Raw genomic sequence first — 18,903 nt, 5'->3', positions numbered from 1 at the left:
TTTTTTTGACACTCCTTTTTGTTCTGTTGGAGTAACAAAACCCATTTTTTTCTTTTCAGTTTTATATTTTATTTTTAAAAATAAAATAGAATTAGTGGTAAGGTGTAGTATATGGTCTTATAGGACTCTGCAGAGGTTGTAGGTTGCTTTTGTAATTAGGGTTACCACTTATAGGACTGGCCAAGAGTTATTATTTTGTAAGAGTAAGTCGACGTTCAATTTTTAAGACTGAGGTTGCAGGTACAGGAATTTCTGCAAGTCAAAAGTAGTAGATATTTGCACGACCGTTAAAGGTAAATTTAACAAGATCTCCGAACAGAAGGTTTTGCATCCTCACATAAATAAAAATATGAATAACTCCAGAAAATAACGGCACTTGGCAAAGAACTTGAGATTGCTGTATTAATATGAAATAACATTTATTCACGTGTTGGAAAAATTAACTCAAAGCATTTCAGCATAAGTGTTTTCTTGTCTTGTAATGAATGTTCATTGTTAGGTGAATAAGGATTTTGTGAGAACAGTATGAAGTTTAAGATTACTGATCTTTATGAACAGAATGTCACACGTAGCTTGAATGTGAATGTGGTTATTTTCTGAGAGCAAAACAGTCATTAAAACATGCAAGCAAAATGCGTGTGTGTGTTCATCAGATAAGAAAGCGGTAGTTTGAAATAACATTGTTGAAAAGATTTAAATTCCCGTTCAATGTGGCGATTTTCCACAATGAGTGGTGAAGAAAAAAAAACTAGTTTTATTTTGTCTACAGCGCACGTAAAGTCCAGACAGGGGATTTTACACTTGTAGGGCTGGAGAAATCTGAAAAACTGATTTGATATTCTTGGGCGAATCCTAATATGGAGATGTTCTGGAATGATTCCGCCTGTTTGCTGCATCACTACGCAGAACACATAAGTTCCTTAATATTAATCGCAATTAAAGGATACTCTAACTTAACTTCTAAATCTGACCCCCAAGATCGCCATGGGCATGGAATATGTGCCTATATTAAAGATAGCTTTCCATGTGGTAGGGACATCTCCAGGGAAGATCCTAACTTACCCTATATGTGCTTCCGGGTTGCTTTAGCTCAAACTACGGCATTTATATTTACTCTCTATCGCCCCCACAACAGCGGAGTTACTATCTTTCAAAGCATATCTGAGAAAATTGACTAGGTCCTATCTGCTTATCCTTCAGCTAACATTCACGTATGTGGAGACTTCAATGTTCACAACGTCGAATGGTTGACCCACTCAATTAAGACCGATGATGAGGGGAGGTTCTGTCATGATTTCTCCATTGCCTATGACCTCACTCAGATTGTTCAGGAACCCACCCGTGTGCCCGACAATGACGGCCAGTATGCGAGCCTACTAGACCTTTTTCTCACAACTTGCTCTGAACTATGTTCAGTTTCTGTTCTGTCGCCTCTTGGATCTTCCGACCACTCTGTTGTATCAATTAAGATAAAAATGAAATGTAATAAGTCCCCAGACGTACCTCTCCATCGTACAGTATATCGATACACTAAGGCTGACTGGGATAGCTTCTATACATTTATATCTGATCTACCTCTGCATTCCATGTTTAAAAAGGATGTGTCCTCTATAGTATTAGACCTGACTGAATGGTTAATTGTAGGTATTGACCGTTTCATACCCTCAAAAAAGTTTCAGCAAAAACCTAACAGCCAACCATGGTTCTCTCCAGAATGTGCTGCTGCCATTGCGCACAGAAATCACTTTTTCCACTGTTTCCAACGTAATAGATGTATGGAAACTAAAGCCGCTTTCAGGACTGCCAGCAACCATTGTAAGAAAGTAATAAAGAGCACAAGAGAGTTGTTTGCTCAATCTGTTAAGTCCAAAGTAGCTGAACAGCGGCTTGGTTCCCACCAGTTTTGGCAAATAGCAAACAGAATCCTGAACAGAAGCGTGTGCTCTATCCCAACTATTATCAATGGACCCGAGGTGATCTCGTCAGCATCAGACAAAGCCAAACTCTTTGTCAAGAACTTTGCAGCTAATTCTACCCTCTGCGATCAAGGCCGGGAACCCCCAATATTTCCTCCTGTATCAGAAAACACGCTATGTGATATACGTATATCTGTACGTGATGTTGCGAAGCTAATCAAAAACCTTGATTCCAGTAAAGCAACTGGCCCTGACGGTATTCCAATTATAGTACTCAAAAAACTTCAACCTGAACTAGCGCCCATACTTACAAAACTGTTTAAACGTTGTCTTAAGGAGAATAGTTTCCCATCTCCCTGGAAAATTTCATCAGTATGCCCTGTATTTAAGAATTCAGGTGATCGCTCATCCCCCTCTCAGTACAGGCCAATAAGTCTCCTGTGCGTCATGAGTAAGTTGCTGGAATCTGTTAAATACAGAAGTAATCAACCATCTCAACAAAAATAACCTTAGTGACACTCAATATGGTTTCCGTTCTGCTAGATCTACAGCAGATGTGCTTACAGTTATATCTCATAGGATTAGCAAATCTCTCGACGGAGGCAACCTTTCTCGGGCAATTGCTCTTGACATATCTAAGGCCTTTGATAGGGTATGGCATAAAGGTTTACTTCATAAGATCTCTAGCTATGGTATAGCTGGAAATGTCTTCTCAATTAATAAATCATTTCTCTCTGATAGGTTCATAAGAGTAGTAGTTGAGTGGCAAAAATCAGAAGCTCACAGTATTAATGCCGGTGTCCCTCAGGGGTCGATCCTGGGCCCAACTCTTTTCCTGATCTACATTAATGATCTTCCAAATCACATCCTTACATCATTTGTAGACATTTATGCTGACGACACTACCATTTATGGTAGCACATCTAAGACAGTAAACGACCAAGTTCTCTCCAATTCTCTCTCCTCTGATCTTGAGCACGTAGTACAATGGGGTAAGGAGTGGCTGGTTACTTTTAATGCATCTAAAACCAAGCTTCTCTCTTTACATCATCAACATTCTGATCCACATCTGGTATCAATTGAAATGAATGGCTCTCGACTTCAGGAGGCCTCAAGTTTTGACAAGCTTCTTGGCTTGACCAGTACTCCTGATCTTAAATGGAACACGTACATCAAATCTGTTGCCAAGGCCACTGGAAAAATGGTGGGATCTTTCTATCGATCCGGTAAATATCTCACTGCTGATGCTATTCTCTATCTATATAAGAGCCAGGTACGTCCAAGGATGGAATACTGTTGCCACATCTGGGCAGGAGCTGCTAGAAAGGACTTGTCCTGCCTTGATAGAGTTCAAAATAGACTTCGTAGCCTCGTAGGAGATGTCCTTTTCTCTTACCTGCAACCTCTATCTCACAGAAGAGATGTTGCGAGTTTGTCTCTGATGTATCGTTATTTTCATGGAAAGTGTTCGACTGAGCTTCAATCTATGGTCCCCCCTCGCCAAACTTTCACAAGAAACACTCGTCTAGCTGTAAACCCTATCAATAATTCCCCCCACTCTTTATCTGTGCCTAAACCTAAACGTAGATTCCATGAACAAAGCTTCTTTCTTAGAACTGCACGCCTGTGGAATTGTCTTCCGTTTTCTTGCTTTCCGGCTGACTACAATATGGTTGTCTTCAAGTCTAACATAAATAAGTTCTTGATGAGCCGTTCCATATAAGTTATCAAATTTACCAAATTTTCATTACTAATGATTACTGTATTGTCCAATTTCTACTGTACACTCTTTAACCCTTATCCTTGAGTGGCCTCTTGGCCTTGATAATGTGGTGATGCCTATGTAAAAAAAAAAAAAAAAAAGTGTGTGGGTGACCAAATCACAAAGTTGTCTTTGTGCGTTCTGGTACTCATGGGCATTGAAACGGTGATTGCTACGAAAATATCTCTGTTGAAGATTTCTTCTGATCATATGTAGGGGTCGCTACAGTCTGATACTATACCTAATTCTTTCTCTCCTCGGTCATTGAAGAAATCTTTTCTTTGTCAATTTTTATTTTTAACCCAATGTATGAACAAAGTTTCTTTTCTAGAACTGCTTACCTGTGAAACACTGTTCCACTGATCTACTTCCTGGCCGATTACAATATGGTAGCCTTCAAGTCAAATGTAAACAAGTTCTTGATGAGCCATCTCCTTAAATAATCCAGATTCTACCCAATCTACACCATTTAATGATTACCGATTTAGACTACCAGTATGGCACAATCATGTTGACACACCGGTTCTCGCCAGATCACTAAAGTTAAGCAATGTTGAGCCTGGCCAGTACCAGATGAGTGACCATTTGGGAAGGATAGGCGCTGGATGTACCTTCTGGGAAGGTTGGGCGTGGGGCCAGCACCCTCACTCTGTAAAAAGAACTCCTTGCTACAAAAACATCTACAAAAGTTGTAGATGGCCTATGCCCCTCCAGGGGCTCAAGGGCTATGGATTGATGCACTACAATACCACCTTACATTCATTTACTCTTATCCTTGAGTGGCCTTCAGGCCTTGATAAGTGGTGACTCCCTTGTAAAAAAAAAACATTTTTGAAGTTTGCAAACTGACTAAAAGTAATTAAAAACATGATGCAGAAGAATAAACAACACTAAATCCGCAGCAAACAAGTTCAGATAAAAAATGTGCATTATACTTGATTATTTTTTTTTTTACAAAATAGTAAAGTGTTATTGTTTCCGTGTTTTGAATTTGTTTTTACTATTATAAAAAATATTGGAATATTTAGTGATTATTTTAGGAAAATACAATTTTTTTTATCTGATACTATTTGCTGCGGACTTCTTTGTGTTGCCTATTCTTCTTTAGTACTTAAAAACAAAAATACAGAAAAATCTTTGTATATGTTATGGAACAAAAAAATGTCATATTCCAAAAATCATCTGAATTGATAGAATAGTTTATATATATATATATATATATATATATATATATATATATATATATATATAGAATAGTTTATATATATATATATATATATATATATATTATAAATGAATGGCAAAAGTCCATATCCCAAATTTGAAATGTGGACTTTTGTCATTTATTTATATATGCTCTGTTGTTACATTCATTGAGCTTTAAAAATTAAAGGACTCGTATAAATAACAGGTGAAATATAATTAAACATATTTCCCCATATACATATATTTTTAACGATTTTTATGGATTAATGGTAATTCATAGGCATCACAAAGCTGATTTCGATCTCTATTTCTGTCTTATTAGTTCGAATTGAGTTGTCTCTCTTTATTAAATATGGCGAATTTGCTTTCTCAAAAAATTTTCTACATTAAAGCGAATTATTTTTAGCTAATTGATTTGTCTTGACAGCTGTTAATCTATTGGGATGTCAAAGTTGTTGCGTGCTATTACTATTTTCTATATGATTGATCAATTTGCAATTCCATATTACACATCCATCCTGGCATTCTTATAATTCCTATCCATGCAACACATATCCTCAACTCTCACTGGCCAGGTTTCACTTCCATACATCATTACTCTATGTACACTCGTCCTCGGTTGACAACAATAATGCTCTGCTGTTTAGTAATGGCGGAAGTGTGCTGAACTTCATCCTCTTGTAAATCTTCCAGTCACATTAGCGCCAGTAACTCTGTGCTCCAATGACGTCACCAATGTAAACAAAACTTCTGAACAATCTCAATAGCCTTGTCATTTAAATGAACTTTCTTTGCATCTGAATTCTCATTCATTTCCATTGTTTTGTTGTCAGTGCCGTGTGTAAAAAAAAAAAAAAAAAAAAAAAAAAAGTGGGGGGGGGCGCAATTGGGGAGAAAGTGTATGTAATCATAATAATCAAATTATCTCTTGTGCTCATCATATTTCTCAGTACTAGGACTCATACTGTTGAGTCTTGGGAGCATACGATCATGAAGTTGCCCACATGCATCACAAGACCTCTACATACTTTTATTTCTTGTGCGTAAACTGGTTGTCATCTCTCAACCTACCAGTTATTTCATCCAACTCCCTTTCCACAAACTAAGCAAAAGAATTATCCTCTTTCTGGGAGGTTTCGAACAACACAACCATTTGATTGGTCCTGGTAACGTTCACTTTCATATCTTTACTTTTCATAATACCTCCCCAAGTTTCTAATTAAACACGTAGACTTTCCACCGTTTCACAGGTAAACATAAAAATCACCATAATGCGTCTCTTCCAGGACAATGTATCTAAGATATGAATGAAAAGTAATGGACTCAACACAAATCCTTGAGTTAACATTAAAACTGTCACTAAATGTGTTGTTAATTCCAACATAACTGAACATTTCTGTACATTGCTTGAACAATCTTCAACCACTTGCTTGACCCAAATTTATGCCAAGCCCAACAAACTACATCTCTTGACACGTTATCAAAAGCTTTCTCCAAATCGTCAAAAGCAAAGTACAGCATCGGCTTTTAACCAAGGTATTTTGTATGCATTTGTTTCTGGATAAATATAGTACAAGTAGTACTTTGCCTTTGGGGCCCATGGCATAGTGGATAGAAGCATTGACTCTATGGTTCCAGGTTCTGAAGATAGCGGTTTCAATCCTACCTAAAGCCGGCCAGAGGATTAGTTGGCCAAAATATGGCAAGATGACAACAACAACTATGGAAGGCAGTAATTGAGTATACAGTAAAGACTCTGCATTCTTATTTCATCGCAGTTAACCACCTTAAGAAGGCCAAAGGAATAGTTGGCTGAAATGTCAACAACTATGAAGATGAGAATAAGTCTGCAAATAAATAAATGGTACTTTGCCCATAAAAACCAAACTGCATTTCATCTATCCATATCTTATTTACTGCTCAATTATTTTCTCGACCATTTTCAATATCTGATTCATCAACTTTAAGCCACCATAATTACATCTATCAAGAACTCCTTCTGTAACATTGTGTGTATGTAAATGCATGCAAAGTGACATCACTAGTGGGGGAGAAAGGACTATAAAAAAGAAAAGGAGACAAAATAACGTTAGAGATCTTGTGAGAGATGTGGATAACATTTGCGGTCATGTGCGAGGCATGAAGGATGCTCTAGAAGACAATCATGTGAAGGACGTCACAGCAATAGAGAATGAGGAAATAAATGTTGTTGCTACAAAGAACAAGTGAGTTGGAGTTATTTCCTATTCTTTGTCTTGATCTCTTTTGCGACTGAAACTGGAAATAACGTGCGTTGGTTCAGACAACATTACACTTTACCTGTGTAATAGTTCAAAATTGTTTTGATTCCTGTTTGTCAAGTCTGACCTTTTCATTAAATTTTTTTTTTTTTTTAAGGTTATGTCGTTCAAGGTTCAAATGGCGAGTATGTCTACTTGAATGCATCAGAACGCATTGATTTAGTGCGACGAGTTTCACATTTGGCAGCTGAGAACAAGATCATTATTGCCGGATCCGGATGTGAATGTAAGTGCTCCATTTTAATTGTAGCAATATTTTTTTTTTATTTGGGGGGGAAAAAAAATTAAAGATTGTTTATATTTTCTTGCTTGAATAAATTTTATACAAAATCTGGGTAACATTTTAAAACTAATGATACATTTTGTATTACAGTAGAACCCCGGTATACGGTGGCCATAGGATTTTTTTTTTTTTTTAATTTTTTTTTTTAGGTTACGATGTAGAATACAATGTTTTTCCAGATCCTGATTATGGTATTTGCTCCGCCTTATGGTTTATATTATTTGATTATATACATGTGTATTATATATTGTACTGTATTTTGTTACTAATTTTTAATGCCATATCCCGTGGTTTTACTATATTTGGATTCTATTGAATGCTATTTTCACAACATTTCGGTCGATGTAACCTTCGACCTTCTTCAGGTGTATCTTGTTGGACTCTGGAATCTTTCTATTGAATTCTGGAATCTGCACAGAATTTTGAATGGAATCTTATTTAATTCATGGACCCATGGCATAATGGATAAGTACTTGGTAAAATTCAGTTGTAAAGTTCCACTCCTCTGGAGGTTAAAGTTTCAATCTTTAGTGCAGGTGACGCTCGAAATACAATTGCAAATTATTTAAGACTTGTATCCAGTTATGGCTGATAGAACAAAAGCATGCTACCTTCCTGTATTCAATAAAGATCCAATGCAGATTCTCGAGTTTGACAAACTCAAGATGAGAACAGTAGTCAGAAGAATCCAAATGACTAATTCTCATCTCAAAAATTCAGAAACATAAATAGATAGTTTATCAACATGAACAATATACAAAGAATGAAAAACGTTTGAACATGTAAATTGTTGTTTCAGCTTTGAAGAATAAAATATATGGAAATTCATGTAATCTATTATAAAAATGACAGGTGTGTTCCGACTAAAATTCAAAAACTACTCAACACACAAAGCTAATATATTCATATATTCTTTCTTTTTTTCGGCATTGCCACTGCTGAAAGATGAGCATTTGAGGCATCAGCATTTAAAACTTTTTTTAATTTTTTTTTAAGTAATCCAAAGTATTTTTACTGTAGTTAATAGAATAAAAAAAGAGTAAAAAACAAATACGCAAAAAATAAATGTTACCAAAAGCAAGATAAATTACTCTTCTACCTACATAGATAAGTTTGTTTTAACATGCTTTAAAGCATTTTTGGTTTCACTCTGATCAGTTAGAACGTTAAAAAAAAAAAAACGTGGTCCCTATAAGTATTGCATGAGAACCCTTGATAATCGTTTGAAAATTAAATAAAATATTGGTAGAACATTACATTTTTGCATGTTTGGTGACATTTATTGGGTGTGTTTCTATCAGTATTTTGTTTAGTTTTCGAATATTGGGCCTCGAGTCCTCATGCAATGCTTATGGTAACCATGTTTTCTCTGTTTTGTTCTGAGCAGGGTGGCCACTCGGTTTGTTTTGAACCAAAAAAGGTTTTAAAATATGTTAAAACACAAATAAACTACTCTACCTACCTGGAGGAGTTTATCTTTTCTTTGGCAACATTTATTTATTTTTGTTTATTTGGTGCATGTTCAGATTGATACTTCTGGTGGTAATTAAAAGTAAAGAAGATACAGAAAAGTCTGTATGATGTATGTGCCAGTCATGGAAGGAAGATGATATATTCCAAAAAATCACATAATTTGATTTTTTTTAAATTCAAGAAAATCAAATTTTACTCCCATGCCGATGAGAAGTGGGGTGGAGTATCAGCTTTAGCAGAATCCAGAGCAGACAACTGACTTTCATGTAAATGTTTTTTTTTGGGGGGGGGGGGGGAATGTTTGGAAAGAACTGAAATGCAAGATTTAAAACTAAACCATAATTTATTAACATAACAATGTATTTTTATTTATTTTTTTCAGTAAATAAAATTTTCAAATTATGAAAACATTTTTAGAAGGGTCATTTTAAAGTTAAAATCAAAATTTGAAGAATATTAAAATGGCCTTGGCCTTCACTTATCAGTAAAAAACGGCAATTTGCTTTTTGAAAATAAAAAAGTACTTGATCAATTTTTGAACACAGAACTGAATCAAGCTAATACGATCCCTAATGGTTATGTATTGAAGACGGATGCTTCCAGAAGATAAGTTGCAAAATTGTGATATTTATTTTCTTTTTTATTAAATGCAAATATTGTTAATTTTTATTAGATGCAAATAGATGTTAATATTAATTATATTGATTTCATTTTTTAATTTGTGTTTTATTAAATGTATGATAGTTTCTGGTCCAAGAATGTACTCATTTTATCTTGCATGCTGATTTAAAATATAGCATAAAAAAGGCTTAACAATTCCATTCTTCAACCCCCCCCCTCCAACTTCAAATCCCTAAAAATAACACGCTGAGTGAACAATGGTGCATTACGATTTTTTTTTTCTTTTTTAAAATCTTGTTGAATGCAAAGCTGAATCAAGCTAAGATGATCCCTAATAGTTATGTATTGGAATATATCATCTTGATTCCGTGACAAGTAGGTACACAAAGTTTTCAATTTTTTTTTATTATCATAAGTACCAATCTGAATAAAAACCGTTTATTCTGTTTACAACTAAAAATACTTGTAATCAGTTAACAATTAGTTTTTCTTCATTTGTCAGAATGCAAGAGAGGGTTGGTCAAGATGATGGAGAGAGAAATGTTAAAAGAAAAATGCTCTCTCTCTCTTTCATTCTTTTATTTTGCTGTTTATTCCCCTTAGTAACCATACCAATCTATTTTAAAGTGACGTGCTTTATCACCACTGTTAGACTAAATGTTTTTGGATTCAGTTTTTATCTTCTAAAATGTGACCAGAATAAATATAAATTGAGTGGTCTTATTGTCGATTGTTTTTGCAATGTTAATTTTATTTGAGTGACTATTAAATTATATCAGATTCTTTAAGCAACGCTAGAATATTAGTCAATCAGTTTTGGATAAGCAAGAAAAAATTTTAAACATGTAACTGTTTACTTGCACATTTGTCTGCAAAATGTATAAAAGAAATATATATCTGTAATATTATAGAATGTTCCCCCGCCCCCCACTTCAACCAGGACCGCAGATAATTTAACTAGAAAATGAATAGAGACTTGGACTGATACTACATTTCACTTTTTCTGTCCTCTGTCATTAGAGAAGAAATCCTTCATGACTGAGACATTTTCTATTTTTGTTCCTATCCAGAATCCCACCCCTTCTTTTTCTTTTTCTTTTGAGCTGGATTTTCCCCACATTAAAAACCAACTTTGTGTCTAACTCTGCTGTCGTGAGGAGGCAAGTAAATAGGAACAATCACCCTTTGAATTACACAAAATGACATCCTAACAATTAAGCTATTAACAACCTGAGGATCAAGATAGAATTTAGAAAGATGAAAAAGAAAATAGACCTCTTTAGTTCACAAGGAAAAGTACACATATTTGGAAACATTGGCTTTGAGAAAGGAGAATGATCATGGCGCAGAGTGGAGAACGGTCGTGAACAACATTTGATTTTTGCTGAGGTCTGAAATTTTAGAGATGGGATTTATCCAAGATGTACACACACGTTTTCAATTGTGTTGTATGTATTGTGTATGGTGGGTTTATTTATGCAAACAAGACTAGACTATGAGTGAGGCAGTCAGTTGAGATATGGGCATAGTTGCCCACATTAAAATCAAATTTTAAACTTATGTGGAAAGATAGGCAAAAAATAATACAAAGTTGGAAACTGCTTTTTATGTAAATAATACTTTTAAATTGTATTGGTTTAAAAAAAAAAAACAATACGCAATCATTGGTACTAAGAATAATAATAAAATATTGTCTGTTTTTATTTTTTTCTAAATAAGATACAGATTTCTGAATTTTAAAGATTTAAAACAGGTGTAGACTACAAGAACAATTGAAGGAGACAGGATTTATGCGTGAAGATATTATAATGGTAAGGAACATAAGTCATAAATATTAACTGACCAAGATAAAACTCTGGTTCATCCTTACGTTGTCAGCCAGTAGTATATAGTTTCACAACTGATTCATGTTGTTTTCCATGTGAGGACATCTTTTTTTGTACATTTTGTAAATTTTAATAACTGAGAGTTTTTAATCAAGTTGATAAAAAAAATGTTTATAAAAAAACACATAAAACTAATGTGAAAACCTGTTCAAATTAATTTTCTATTATCATTGTTGTCAAAGACAAGAATGGAGCATTTTATTTATTTATTTTTTTAAATTTCTCTTGTAAGTACAAATAAGTGAGACTAAAGTACAAAGCTATCATGTATGAAATTTACATTTTTTTTGCTGAAGAATGTTAACTTGAACATTACAGTATCGGAAATATACTCTTATTTTTTCATTTTATCCTACACTATAAACGTTTTATTCCATTATTTTAATATCATTAATACTTATCTTTTAAAATTGTGTGAAAATTGAAAGGATCCGTGACACAGTGGTTAGAGTACTTGGAAAAATCAGTTGTAAAATTGTGTTCAATTCTAAGTTTGCGTGACTGAAAAATACAATTGCAAATTACTTAGGACCTCTATCCGGTCATGGCTGACAGAAGCTACCCCCGTGAAGTAAATAAATGGTTCCATTTGAAATTCTGTCCAAATTTCAGAGTTCAACAGAAACATTCCCAAATTCGACAAGATACATCTGAAGAAGGTCGGAAGTTACATTGACTAAAACGTAAAAATGACACTCAAAATGCAGTAGTCCGATGAATCCAAATGATGAGTTTCTGCACTTGCTGTGTATTTCCTTATACTAATTAAAACTGTCTGTAAAAAAAAAAAAAAAAAAAAACATCAATGATTTCGGGTTTAACAATAATTTTTACTCCAAAAACACAACCCTGTTCAAAATTCTGTTTTTCCACAAAACTGAAAATGTTTTTTCATTTTTCTTTAAATTTAAACTATTTTCTCTTTAAGCCACTTCTGCAACAATTGAATTGACAGCAAAGATGGCCTCAGCCGGAGCTGATTGTGCCTTGGTAATAAGCCCTTCTTTTTATAAAGGAGCCATGTCAAATAAAAGTTTTTTGGCTCACTTCCAAAAGGTGAGACTTTTGCATTTTAGTCATGAATGTTGTGTTTGCATAAATCGGTGAAAAAATAGAATAAGAAATAATTTTTCAATTTTTTAATTCAATTTAAGTATTAATCTTCATCTGTTTTTCCATTATATTTTGTTTTTTTTTTCTTCCACTTTGAATAACTATCATTTCAAGAAGTAAGCCATAACAACATTAAAGTAAAATAAATCTGCTATGATTATCTTGTCTTTTAATCAAACTGGAAGTTCATTAAAGACAAACCAAATCAAACAATAACTTGCTTTAGCCTGTTTTTTTTTTCTTAGGGAAAAGGGGAAGAAATATATCTCTTTTGAGAAGTTATTTCGTACCTAAATTGCAATTACCCATAGTCGGAAAGTTTGGGGTTCATACCAATGTGAACAATATTAATACATGAAATTGTAATAGATCCACATTACTATATGAACACTTTTTATGATTCATGGTAACTAAGCTATAGCAAGACCATTTGATTGGATTTTTAATAATAAATGTGGGACCCATGTTACTTCAGAAAATTGAAGAATAAAAAGGAGAAATGTTTGACAGTTAATCTAAAACTACTAGTGAATTATTGATGGACCAGAAGTAAAAGTTCACATAAACTGAAAGATAGTTTATTTTTTACCAATGTTTAAGTTCAGTGAATTTTTAAGGATAATAATCTATAAATATAAAAGCGAAAATGTGTGTATTTATGTATGTTCGCTTTTTGTGTATTTCCGAGAAGCGATCGGTCGACTCACTTCTTAAAATTTTTTATATCACGTCTAAATGATAATATCTACAAGTTAACGAGGGTCGCCTGTCTATTTAATTTGCTTGACTTTGAAAGAATAAATATTCAACATTCTTTGCTCGCCGCATGTGGATTAGGCTTTTTCGTATAATAAAAGCGGAACTAATTCTGACAGTATTTTTCCAGTCGGTTGCAATCGCCAGAAATGTCCAAAAGCAATCAGCTTTGATCAATGTGGAGTTTCTCCTTATATCAGACAATTGCTATTCAATTTAATTTGGACAATCTCCCAACATCTTGGGGGGGGGGCGTTCCCGCAGTAAATAAAGTATTACCCCGCAGTCAAAGTTGACCTCATTAAGTCATTAAAACGGGCACCTGCCAATTCTAAATAGTTAAATAAATTCAAACATGTTTCCTTTAGTATTTTGTGGTGGCCCAGTGGTTAACGTTGCATGTTTTTTTTCACACTTTCATTTCCAACTTTGCCTCAAGGATTCAGGTTCGATCCTTCATACTTACCTACCAAAACATTTTTTTTTTTTACCCCCACCCCCACACAAACACCCGGGTGACCATACACACCTCTAAACACTGCTAGTCTATATATATAAAAGCGAAAATGTGTGTGTTTGCTTTTTGTGTATATCTGCAAAAGGCTTTTTTTGATGGGCTTCTCGATCAGCTCACTCCTTAAAACTTTTTATATGCTGTCTAAATGATAATATGTACGAGTTACGAATGGGGGTCGTGTGTGTATTTAATTTGCCCGACTTTCACACGCTATTTTTTCCAGACTTTTAGATTGTCGCGTGTTTCTTTTGCTTTTCAGTATAAAAAAGCAAAACTGGATATGAATCGGCAGTTCCCTGGCCCATGGCCGGGTGGTCTCCGGAAAGCAATGTAAACATTTGGTCAATGACTGCTTTTCACGGTCATAAGACAATTGCTTTCATCTGGACACTCCCCTAATAAACGGGGGAGCTGGTTAAAAACAAACAAACTGGATTTTGACCTCATTAAAAACTGTCCTGCAGAAAATATTATCTGCGACCTCATTATTTGACCTCATTAAGGCACATGTCAATTCTCTTCCTACTTAAATGAATTCAAACGTCTTTCAGTAACTCTTTCTTGCTGGCCGAGCCGTTAACGTGTCATGTTTTTTTCACATTTTATATACCAACTTGGCCTCAGGGCTTCGGGTTCGATCCTACCTACCTACCAAAACTTTTTTTTAACCCCCCCCCCCGATCTTTCTTTTTGATTTAAGAGCACACACACCTTGAAACACCCAGGCAATGCTGGGTACTCCCTGCTAGTTTATGATATAAAAGCGAAAATGTGTGCGTGCGCGCGCGCGCATTTTTTCTGTATGTCCGCCAAAGGCTTTTTTCGGGGTGGTTCTCGGCTTGCTCGCTCATACTTATAACTTTTTATATGCTACACAGATCATAATATCTCACACTTACGAAACATGGCCATAAATATATTTCGGCCACTTTTATCTTACAATTACAACAAAATTCACACTGTGAATTCATTTGCTGCTACTGCTACTATGGTGTAAGATTTGACCTAAAAAAAAAAAACACCTTCAATTTTTTAAATGCTTATTTTCGACTAATCAAAAGTCCCTGGCCTCATGGTATGTCATCAGACTATTAACCTCAAGGCTTTAGATTCAAGCCTACCTCCTTCCCAAAACTTTTTCGCTGTTTATTTATTTATTTTTTTTTAATTTGAGGCTTCTTTTTTTATCTATACCCCCCCTCCCAACACACACACGGGTAACCCTCCTCCCCTATTGGGTTTGAGCCTACCTCCCTCCCAAAACTTTTTTCGCCGTTTTATTTATTTATTTATTTTTTTTCATTTTTTTATATTTGTTTCCAAGCCTACCTTCCTACCAAAACATTTTTTCTTTATCTACCCCCCCTCCAACACAGCCACCTAGAAACACCTGGGCATTGCTAGATAACCCCGCTAGTCTGTACATATAAAAGGCAAAACGGCTGCTCGCGTTTTTGTTTGCCCAAGAAAGGTTTTTTTCGCGGGGGTTCTTAACAAGGTTACTATTTTGGAGAACATTCATTATACTTCCTGGATTATAGTATCTTAGATTTGCAAACGAATGTCATCTCTATCTTTATTTTGATCGACTTTTAAAAAATTATCTTCTTCTCGTCCTTTTGCGCGTTTGTTTGTCTTTTTCGTATAAAAGCGAAACTAATCGGAATGAAGGCAGAGCACCTGGCCTTTTGTGCCGGGATGTCTTGAAGGCAATCAGCTTTGATCACTGTGAGGGGAAACCCTTCATATCAGACAATTTTCCCTATGAAATGTTTTTTTCCAGTGACAAATGGGAGATGTTTAAATAGGGAGCGATTTCACCTTCTCCTTTCTGTACTTATAACCAAAAGAAATATTTAATACGACAAAATATTAAAATCAGAATAACTGGTTGAAAATGATTTTTAAGACAATTATATTGGCAAAAATCATTGAGGAAAAAAAATTTAAATCTTTTTTTTTTTTTATCTACCTTTGGTTATTAAATCTCCCTATATTAAATAACAAAAATTGGGAAAAAAATTGTATGATGTATTTATGTAACAAAACGAAAATATCATATTCCAAAAATCATATAAATCTACCCTTGTTTCTCCAGTTTGTTTTCAAAATGGCACCGCAAGATTGTCTCATAGTTTAGCCAAAAAATAAAACCATTTGATCAATTTATATGATTTTTGGTATATGATATTTTCTTTTCATTATGAGTATGTACATCATACAGATTTGTTAATATAGGAGCAATTATGGACAAGCACCAAAACTGATTTGATTGGTTCTTATTTTCTCTCTTGGCAGATTGCAGATGACAGTCCAATTCCAATTCTCTTATACAATGTCCCAGCAAACACTGGATTAGACTTGGCTCCAGAAGTGATTGTGCAATTAGCTGACCATCCTAACATAATTGGATTGAAAGACAGTGGAGGAGACGTAAGTCATTTACTGTTGCATATTACTTGGGGTAACCTCTATAGATTGAGTTATTGGGTATGATGGGCAAGTTTTGAGTTTAAAGTCAGTTATGGGTCCTTCAACAAATCATAATTAGACATAGATTTGAAGATACAGAGTTTCAATTTATGACTTAAAGTACGAGAGGCGTGCAATAAGTAATGCCCCTGACCCACTTCCAGTTGTCTGATCTAGCTGAAATTTTGCACGTGCAATGATTTATATCTCTACAGGTTATGTGGCAAATTACAACTCTGAACTAATTGTGGTTTCTGTTTTACAGGTGTTTAAACTGAGTCAGGTGTGAAATGGAGCCTGTTGAATGTACAGTAGTGATCCAGTTTTTGTATTTGAAAGGACGCACACTACAGGAGACTTCTGATGAAATGAAAGAAACTTATGGTGATAATGCCCCATCATATGACCTTGTAAAATGCTGGCATCGTGAATTCAAACATGGCCAGAAGTCTGTGGAAACAGCTCCCAGACCTGGTCGCCCCCCCACCCCCTTCTGCCATTGATGAGGCATCTGTCCGTCAAGTTGAGGCTGCCATTTTGGAAGATCGGCGCATTACTATTCGCCAAATAGCCAAAGATATTAAGATTAATACAGGATCTGTGGAAACTATCATTCATGACCATTTGCATATATGCATAAGGTGTCTGCCAGATGGATTCCCAGGTTGCTTACACCATTCCAGAAGCGAAAACGTGTTGAGTGCTCGAGGATGAATTTGAAGATGTGCCAAGAAAATGAGTTTTTCAAAAGACTGATTACATAGGATGAAACCTGGGTCCATCACTATGATCCAGAGACCAAAGCCCAGTCAATGCAGTGGAAGCACTTGGACTCAATGCAAGGGTGCAGCCCTCCACTGGCAAGGACATGCCCACAGTCTTCTGGGACCAGGACGAAGTAATGATGGCAGATTTCATGGCAAAGGGTACCACAATTACAGGAGCCTATTATGCTTCACTTTTGAGGAAATTAAGGGAAGCTACCAAAATCAAGAGGCGGGGCAAGATCGGCAAAGTTACCCTCCTCCTGCAGGACAACGCTCCGGTCCACAACTCGCATGTCACCAGATCAGAAGCACGGGTGTGTGGTTGTGAAATCCTTCTCCATCCTCCCTACTCTCCTTACCTTGCACCCTCTGACTTTCACCTCTTCTCAGCCATGAAGTTGTTTTTGAAAGGAAAGCGTTTCCCAGATGATGCAGCCTTGATTTCTGAAGTCACGTCGTGGTTGGAGGACCAACTTGGGGTGTTCTACAAAAACGGTCTCCAGAGCTGCATCAAACGATGGGAGAAATACATAACTCTGGGTGGTTCCTATGTAGAGAAAGACTATTAACTGTGCCAAGTTTCGTTGCTCTACTGCTATGAGAAGTGGGTCAGAGGCATTACTTATTGCATGCCCCTCATAGGGTGTAAAGTCCAGATATAAAGTGGCATCAAATCCCTGATGATCCAGCTAGAAATTTTTCTATGGATCCATTAACTTGAAGTAAATAAAGTAATTGCAATTTTATTATTCTATAGCTACTCTGAGGGAAAATTAACCAGGAATGTGAGCAGCCAAACATCCCGACTCCCTTCACAATTCAGAAATTTAGAAAGTTAAAAAAAAAAAATAAATAAATTGTTTACCCTATCGCTATGTTCGAATGGCAAAAAAAATAAAAAATAAATAAAACTTCCTAAACCCTAAGTTTGAGTTAAAAAAAACTCGCTTAACTCTATTATTACCTCTAAGTTAGAATAGCAAGCCCTCTCCCCTCAACAAGAAAACATTTTAAAACTACATGTAATGACTAGGGTTATGACAAGAGAATATTCTTTTTATTTTGACTCGAGTATATATTAGTTAATATCTTATGTTTTTAGACAGAATGATGTGGTTCTCGATTGATTAACTGTGTCTGTGCCGGATATATACTCGAGAGTCAAAACAATAAGAATATTCTTTTGTTATAGCCCTAGTAATGAAATTAAAAAAAATGCAGAGAATTTATTTCTATAGGAAATAAAAAAAAATTAGTTGCTCCAAAGCACCAGAATTGCCCAGAAATTAAATTAATTTTAGCCAAGTTTTTCAGAGTGTCCTGTAAATAAAAAGTGGAGAACTCATATCTATTTTTTTATTTTTTTATTTTTCTTCCTTTGAAGATTGTAATGCTGGGTATGGGGCAGCCAAACCAGCTGCCAACATTGCCCCGCTTTTTTATTGAAACCAACCGAGAGCTCTTTTTAGTATCCTCGCTGTTCCCTTAAGTGCAACGATAGTGTGTGTCATGCTTACATCTTTTTTTTTCTTTAGAGTAACTGTCATTTAATTGTTATGACCTTCCATTTCTTGTATCAAATAATTTTACCAAGAATTCATAAGTTTTGGTTTCAGTTTCATCAAGCTGATGCACCCAAATCATATGGATTTTTTTTTTTTTTTAAATCATAACTTTATAATATACAAGGACTGATAGAAAATTGACCTTATAATAATATATATGAAATCTGTATAAATTACAATATCATATTAAGCGTATTTTATGACCGGGCTATGCTGGGTGTCTCTATTAGCTTAGATAAATATTTTCGCAGTTTTAACAAAAGAGC

At 35.0% G+C, this 18,903-nt stretch overlaps 1 protein-coding gene across 1 annotated transcript in view; it reads left to right on the top strand.

The window, feature by feature from the left end:
* Window positions 1-18,903, top strand: part of LOC145283653 (4-hydroxy-2-oxoglutarate aldolase, mitochondrial-like) — a 30,109-nt gene that overhangs the window by 6,307 nt on the left and 4,899 nt on the right. The window contains exons 2-4 of the mRNA XM_080132647.1: window positions 7,282-7,410; window positions 12,376-12,503; window positions 16,132-16,266. Coding sequence (XP_079988773.1) covers window positions 7,282-7,410; window positions 12,376-12,503; window positions 16,132-16,266 — 392 coding nt within the window. The remainder of the gene's footprint in view (window positions 1-7,281; window positions 7,411-12,375; window positions 12,504-16,131; window positions 16,267-18,903) is intronic.

Source organism: Euprymna scolopes, chromosome 8 (genome assembly GCF_053919585.1).
Source record: "Euprymna scolopes isolate OS-2025 chromosome 8, ASM5391958v1, whole genome shotgun sequence".
Taxonomy (NCBI): domain Eukaryota; kingdom Metazoa; phylum Mollusca; class Cephalopoda; order Sepiida; family Sepiolidae; genus Euprymna; species Euprymna scolopes.
This window is presented reverse-complemented; position numbering and strand designations above follow the sequence as displayed.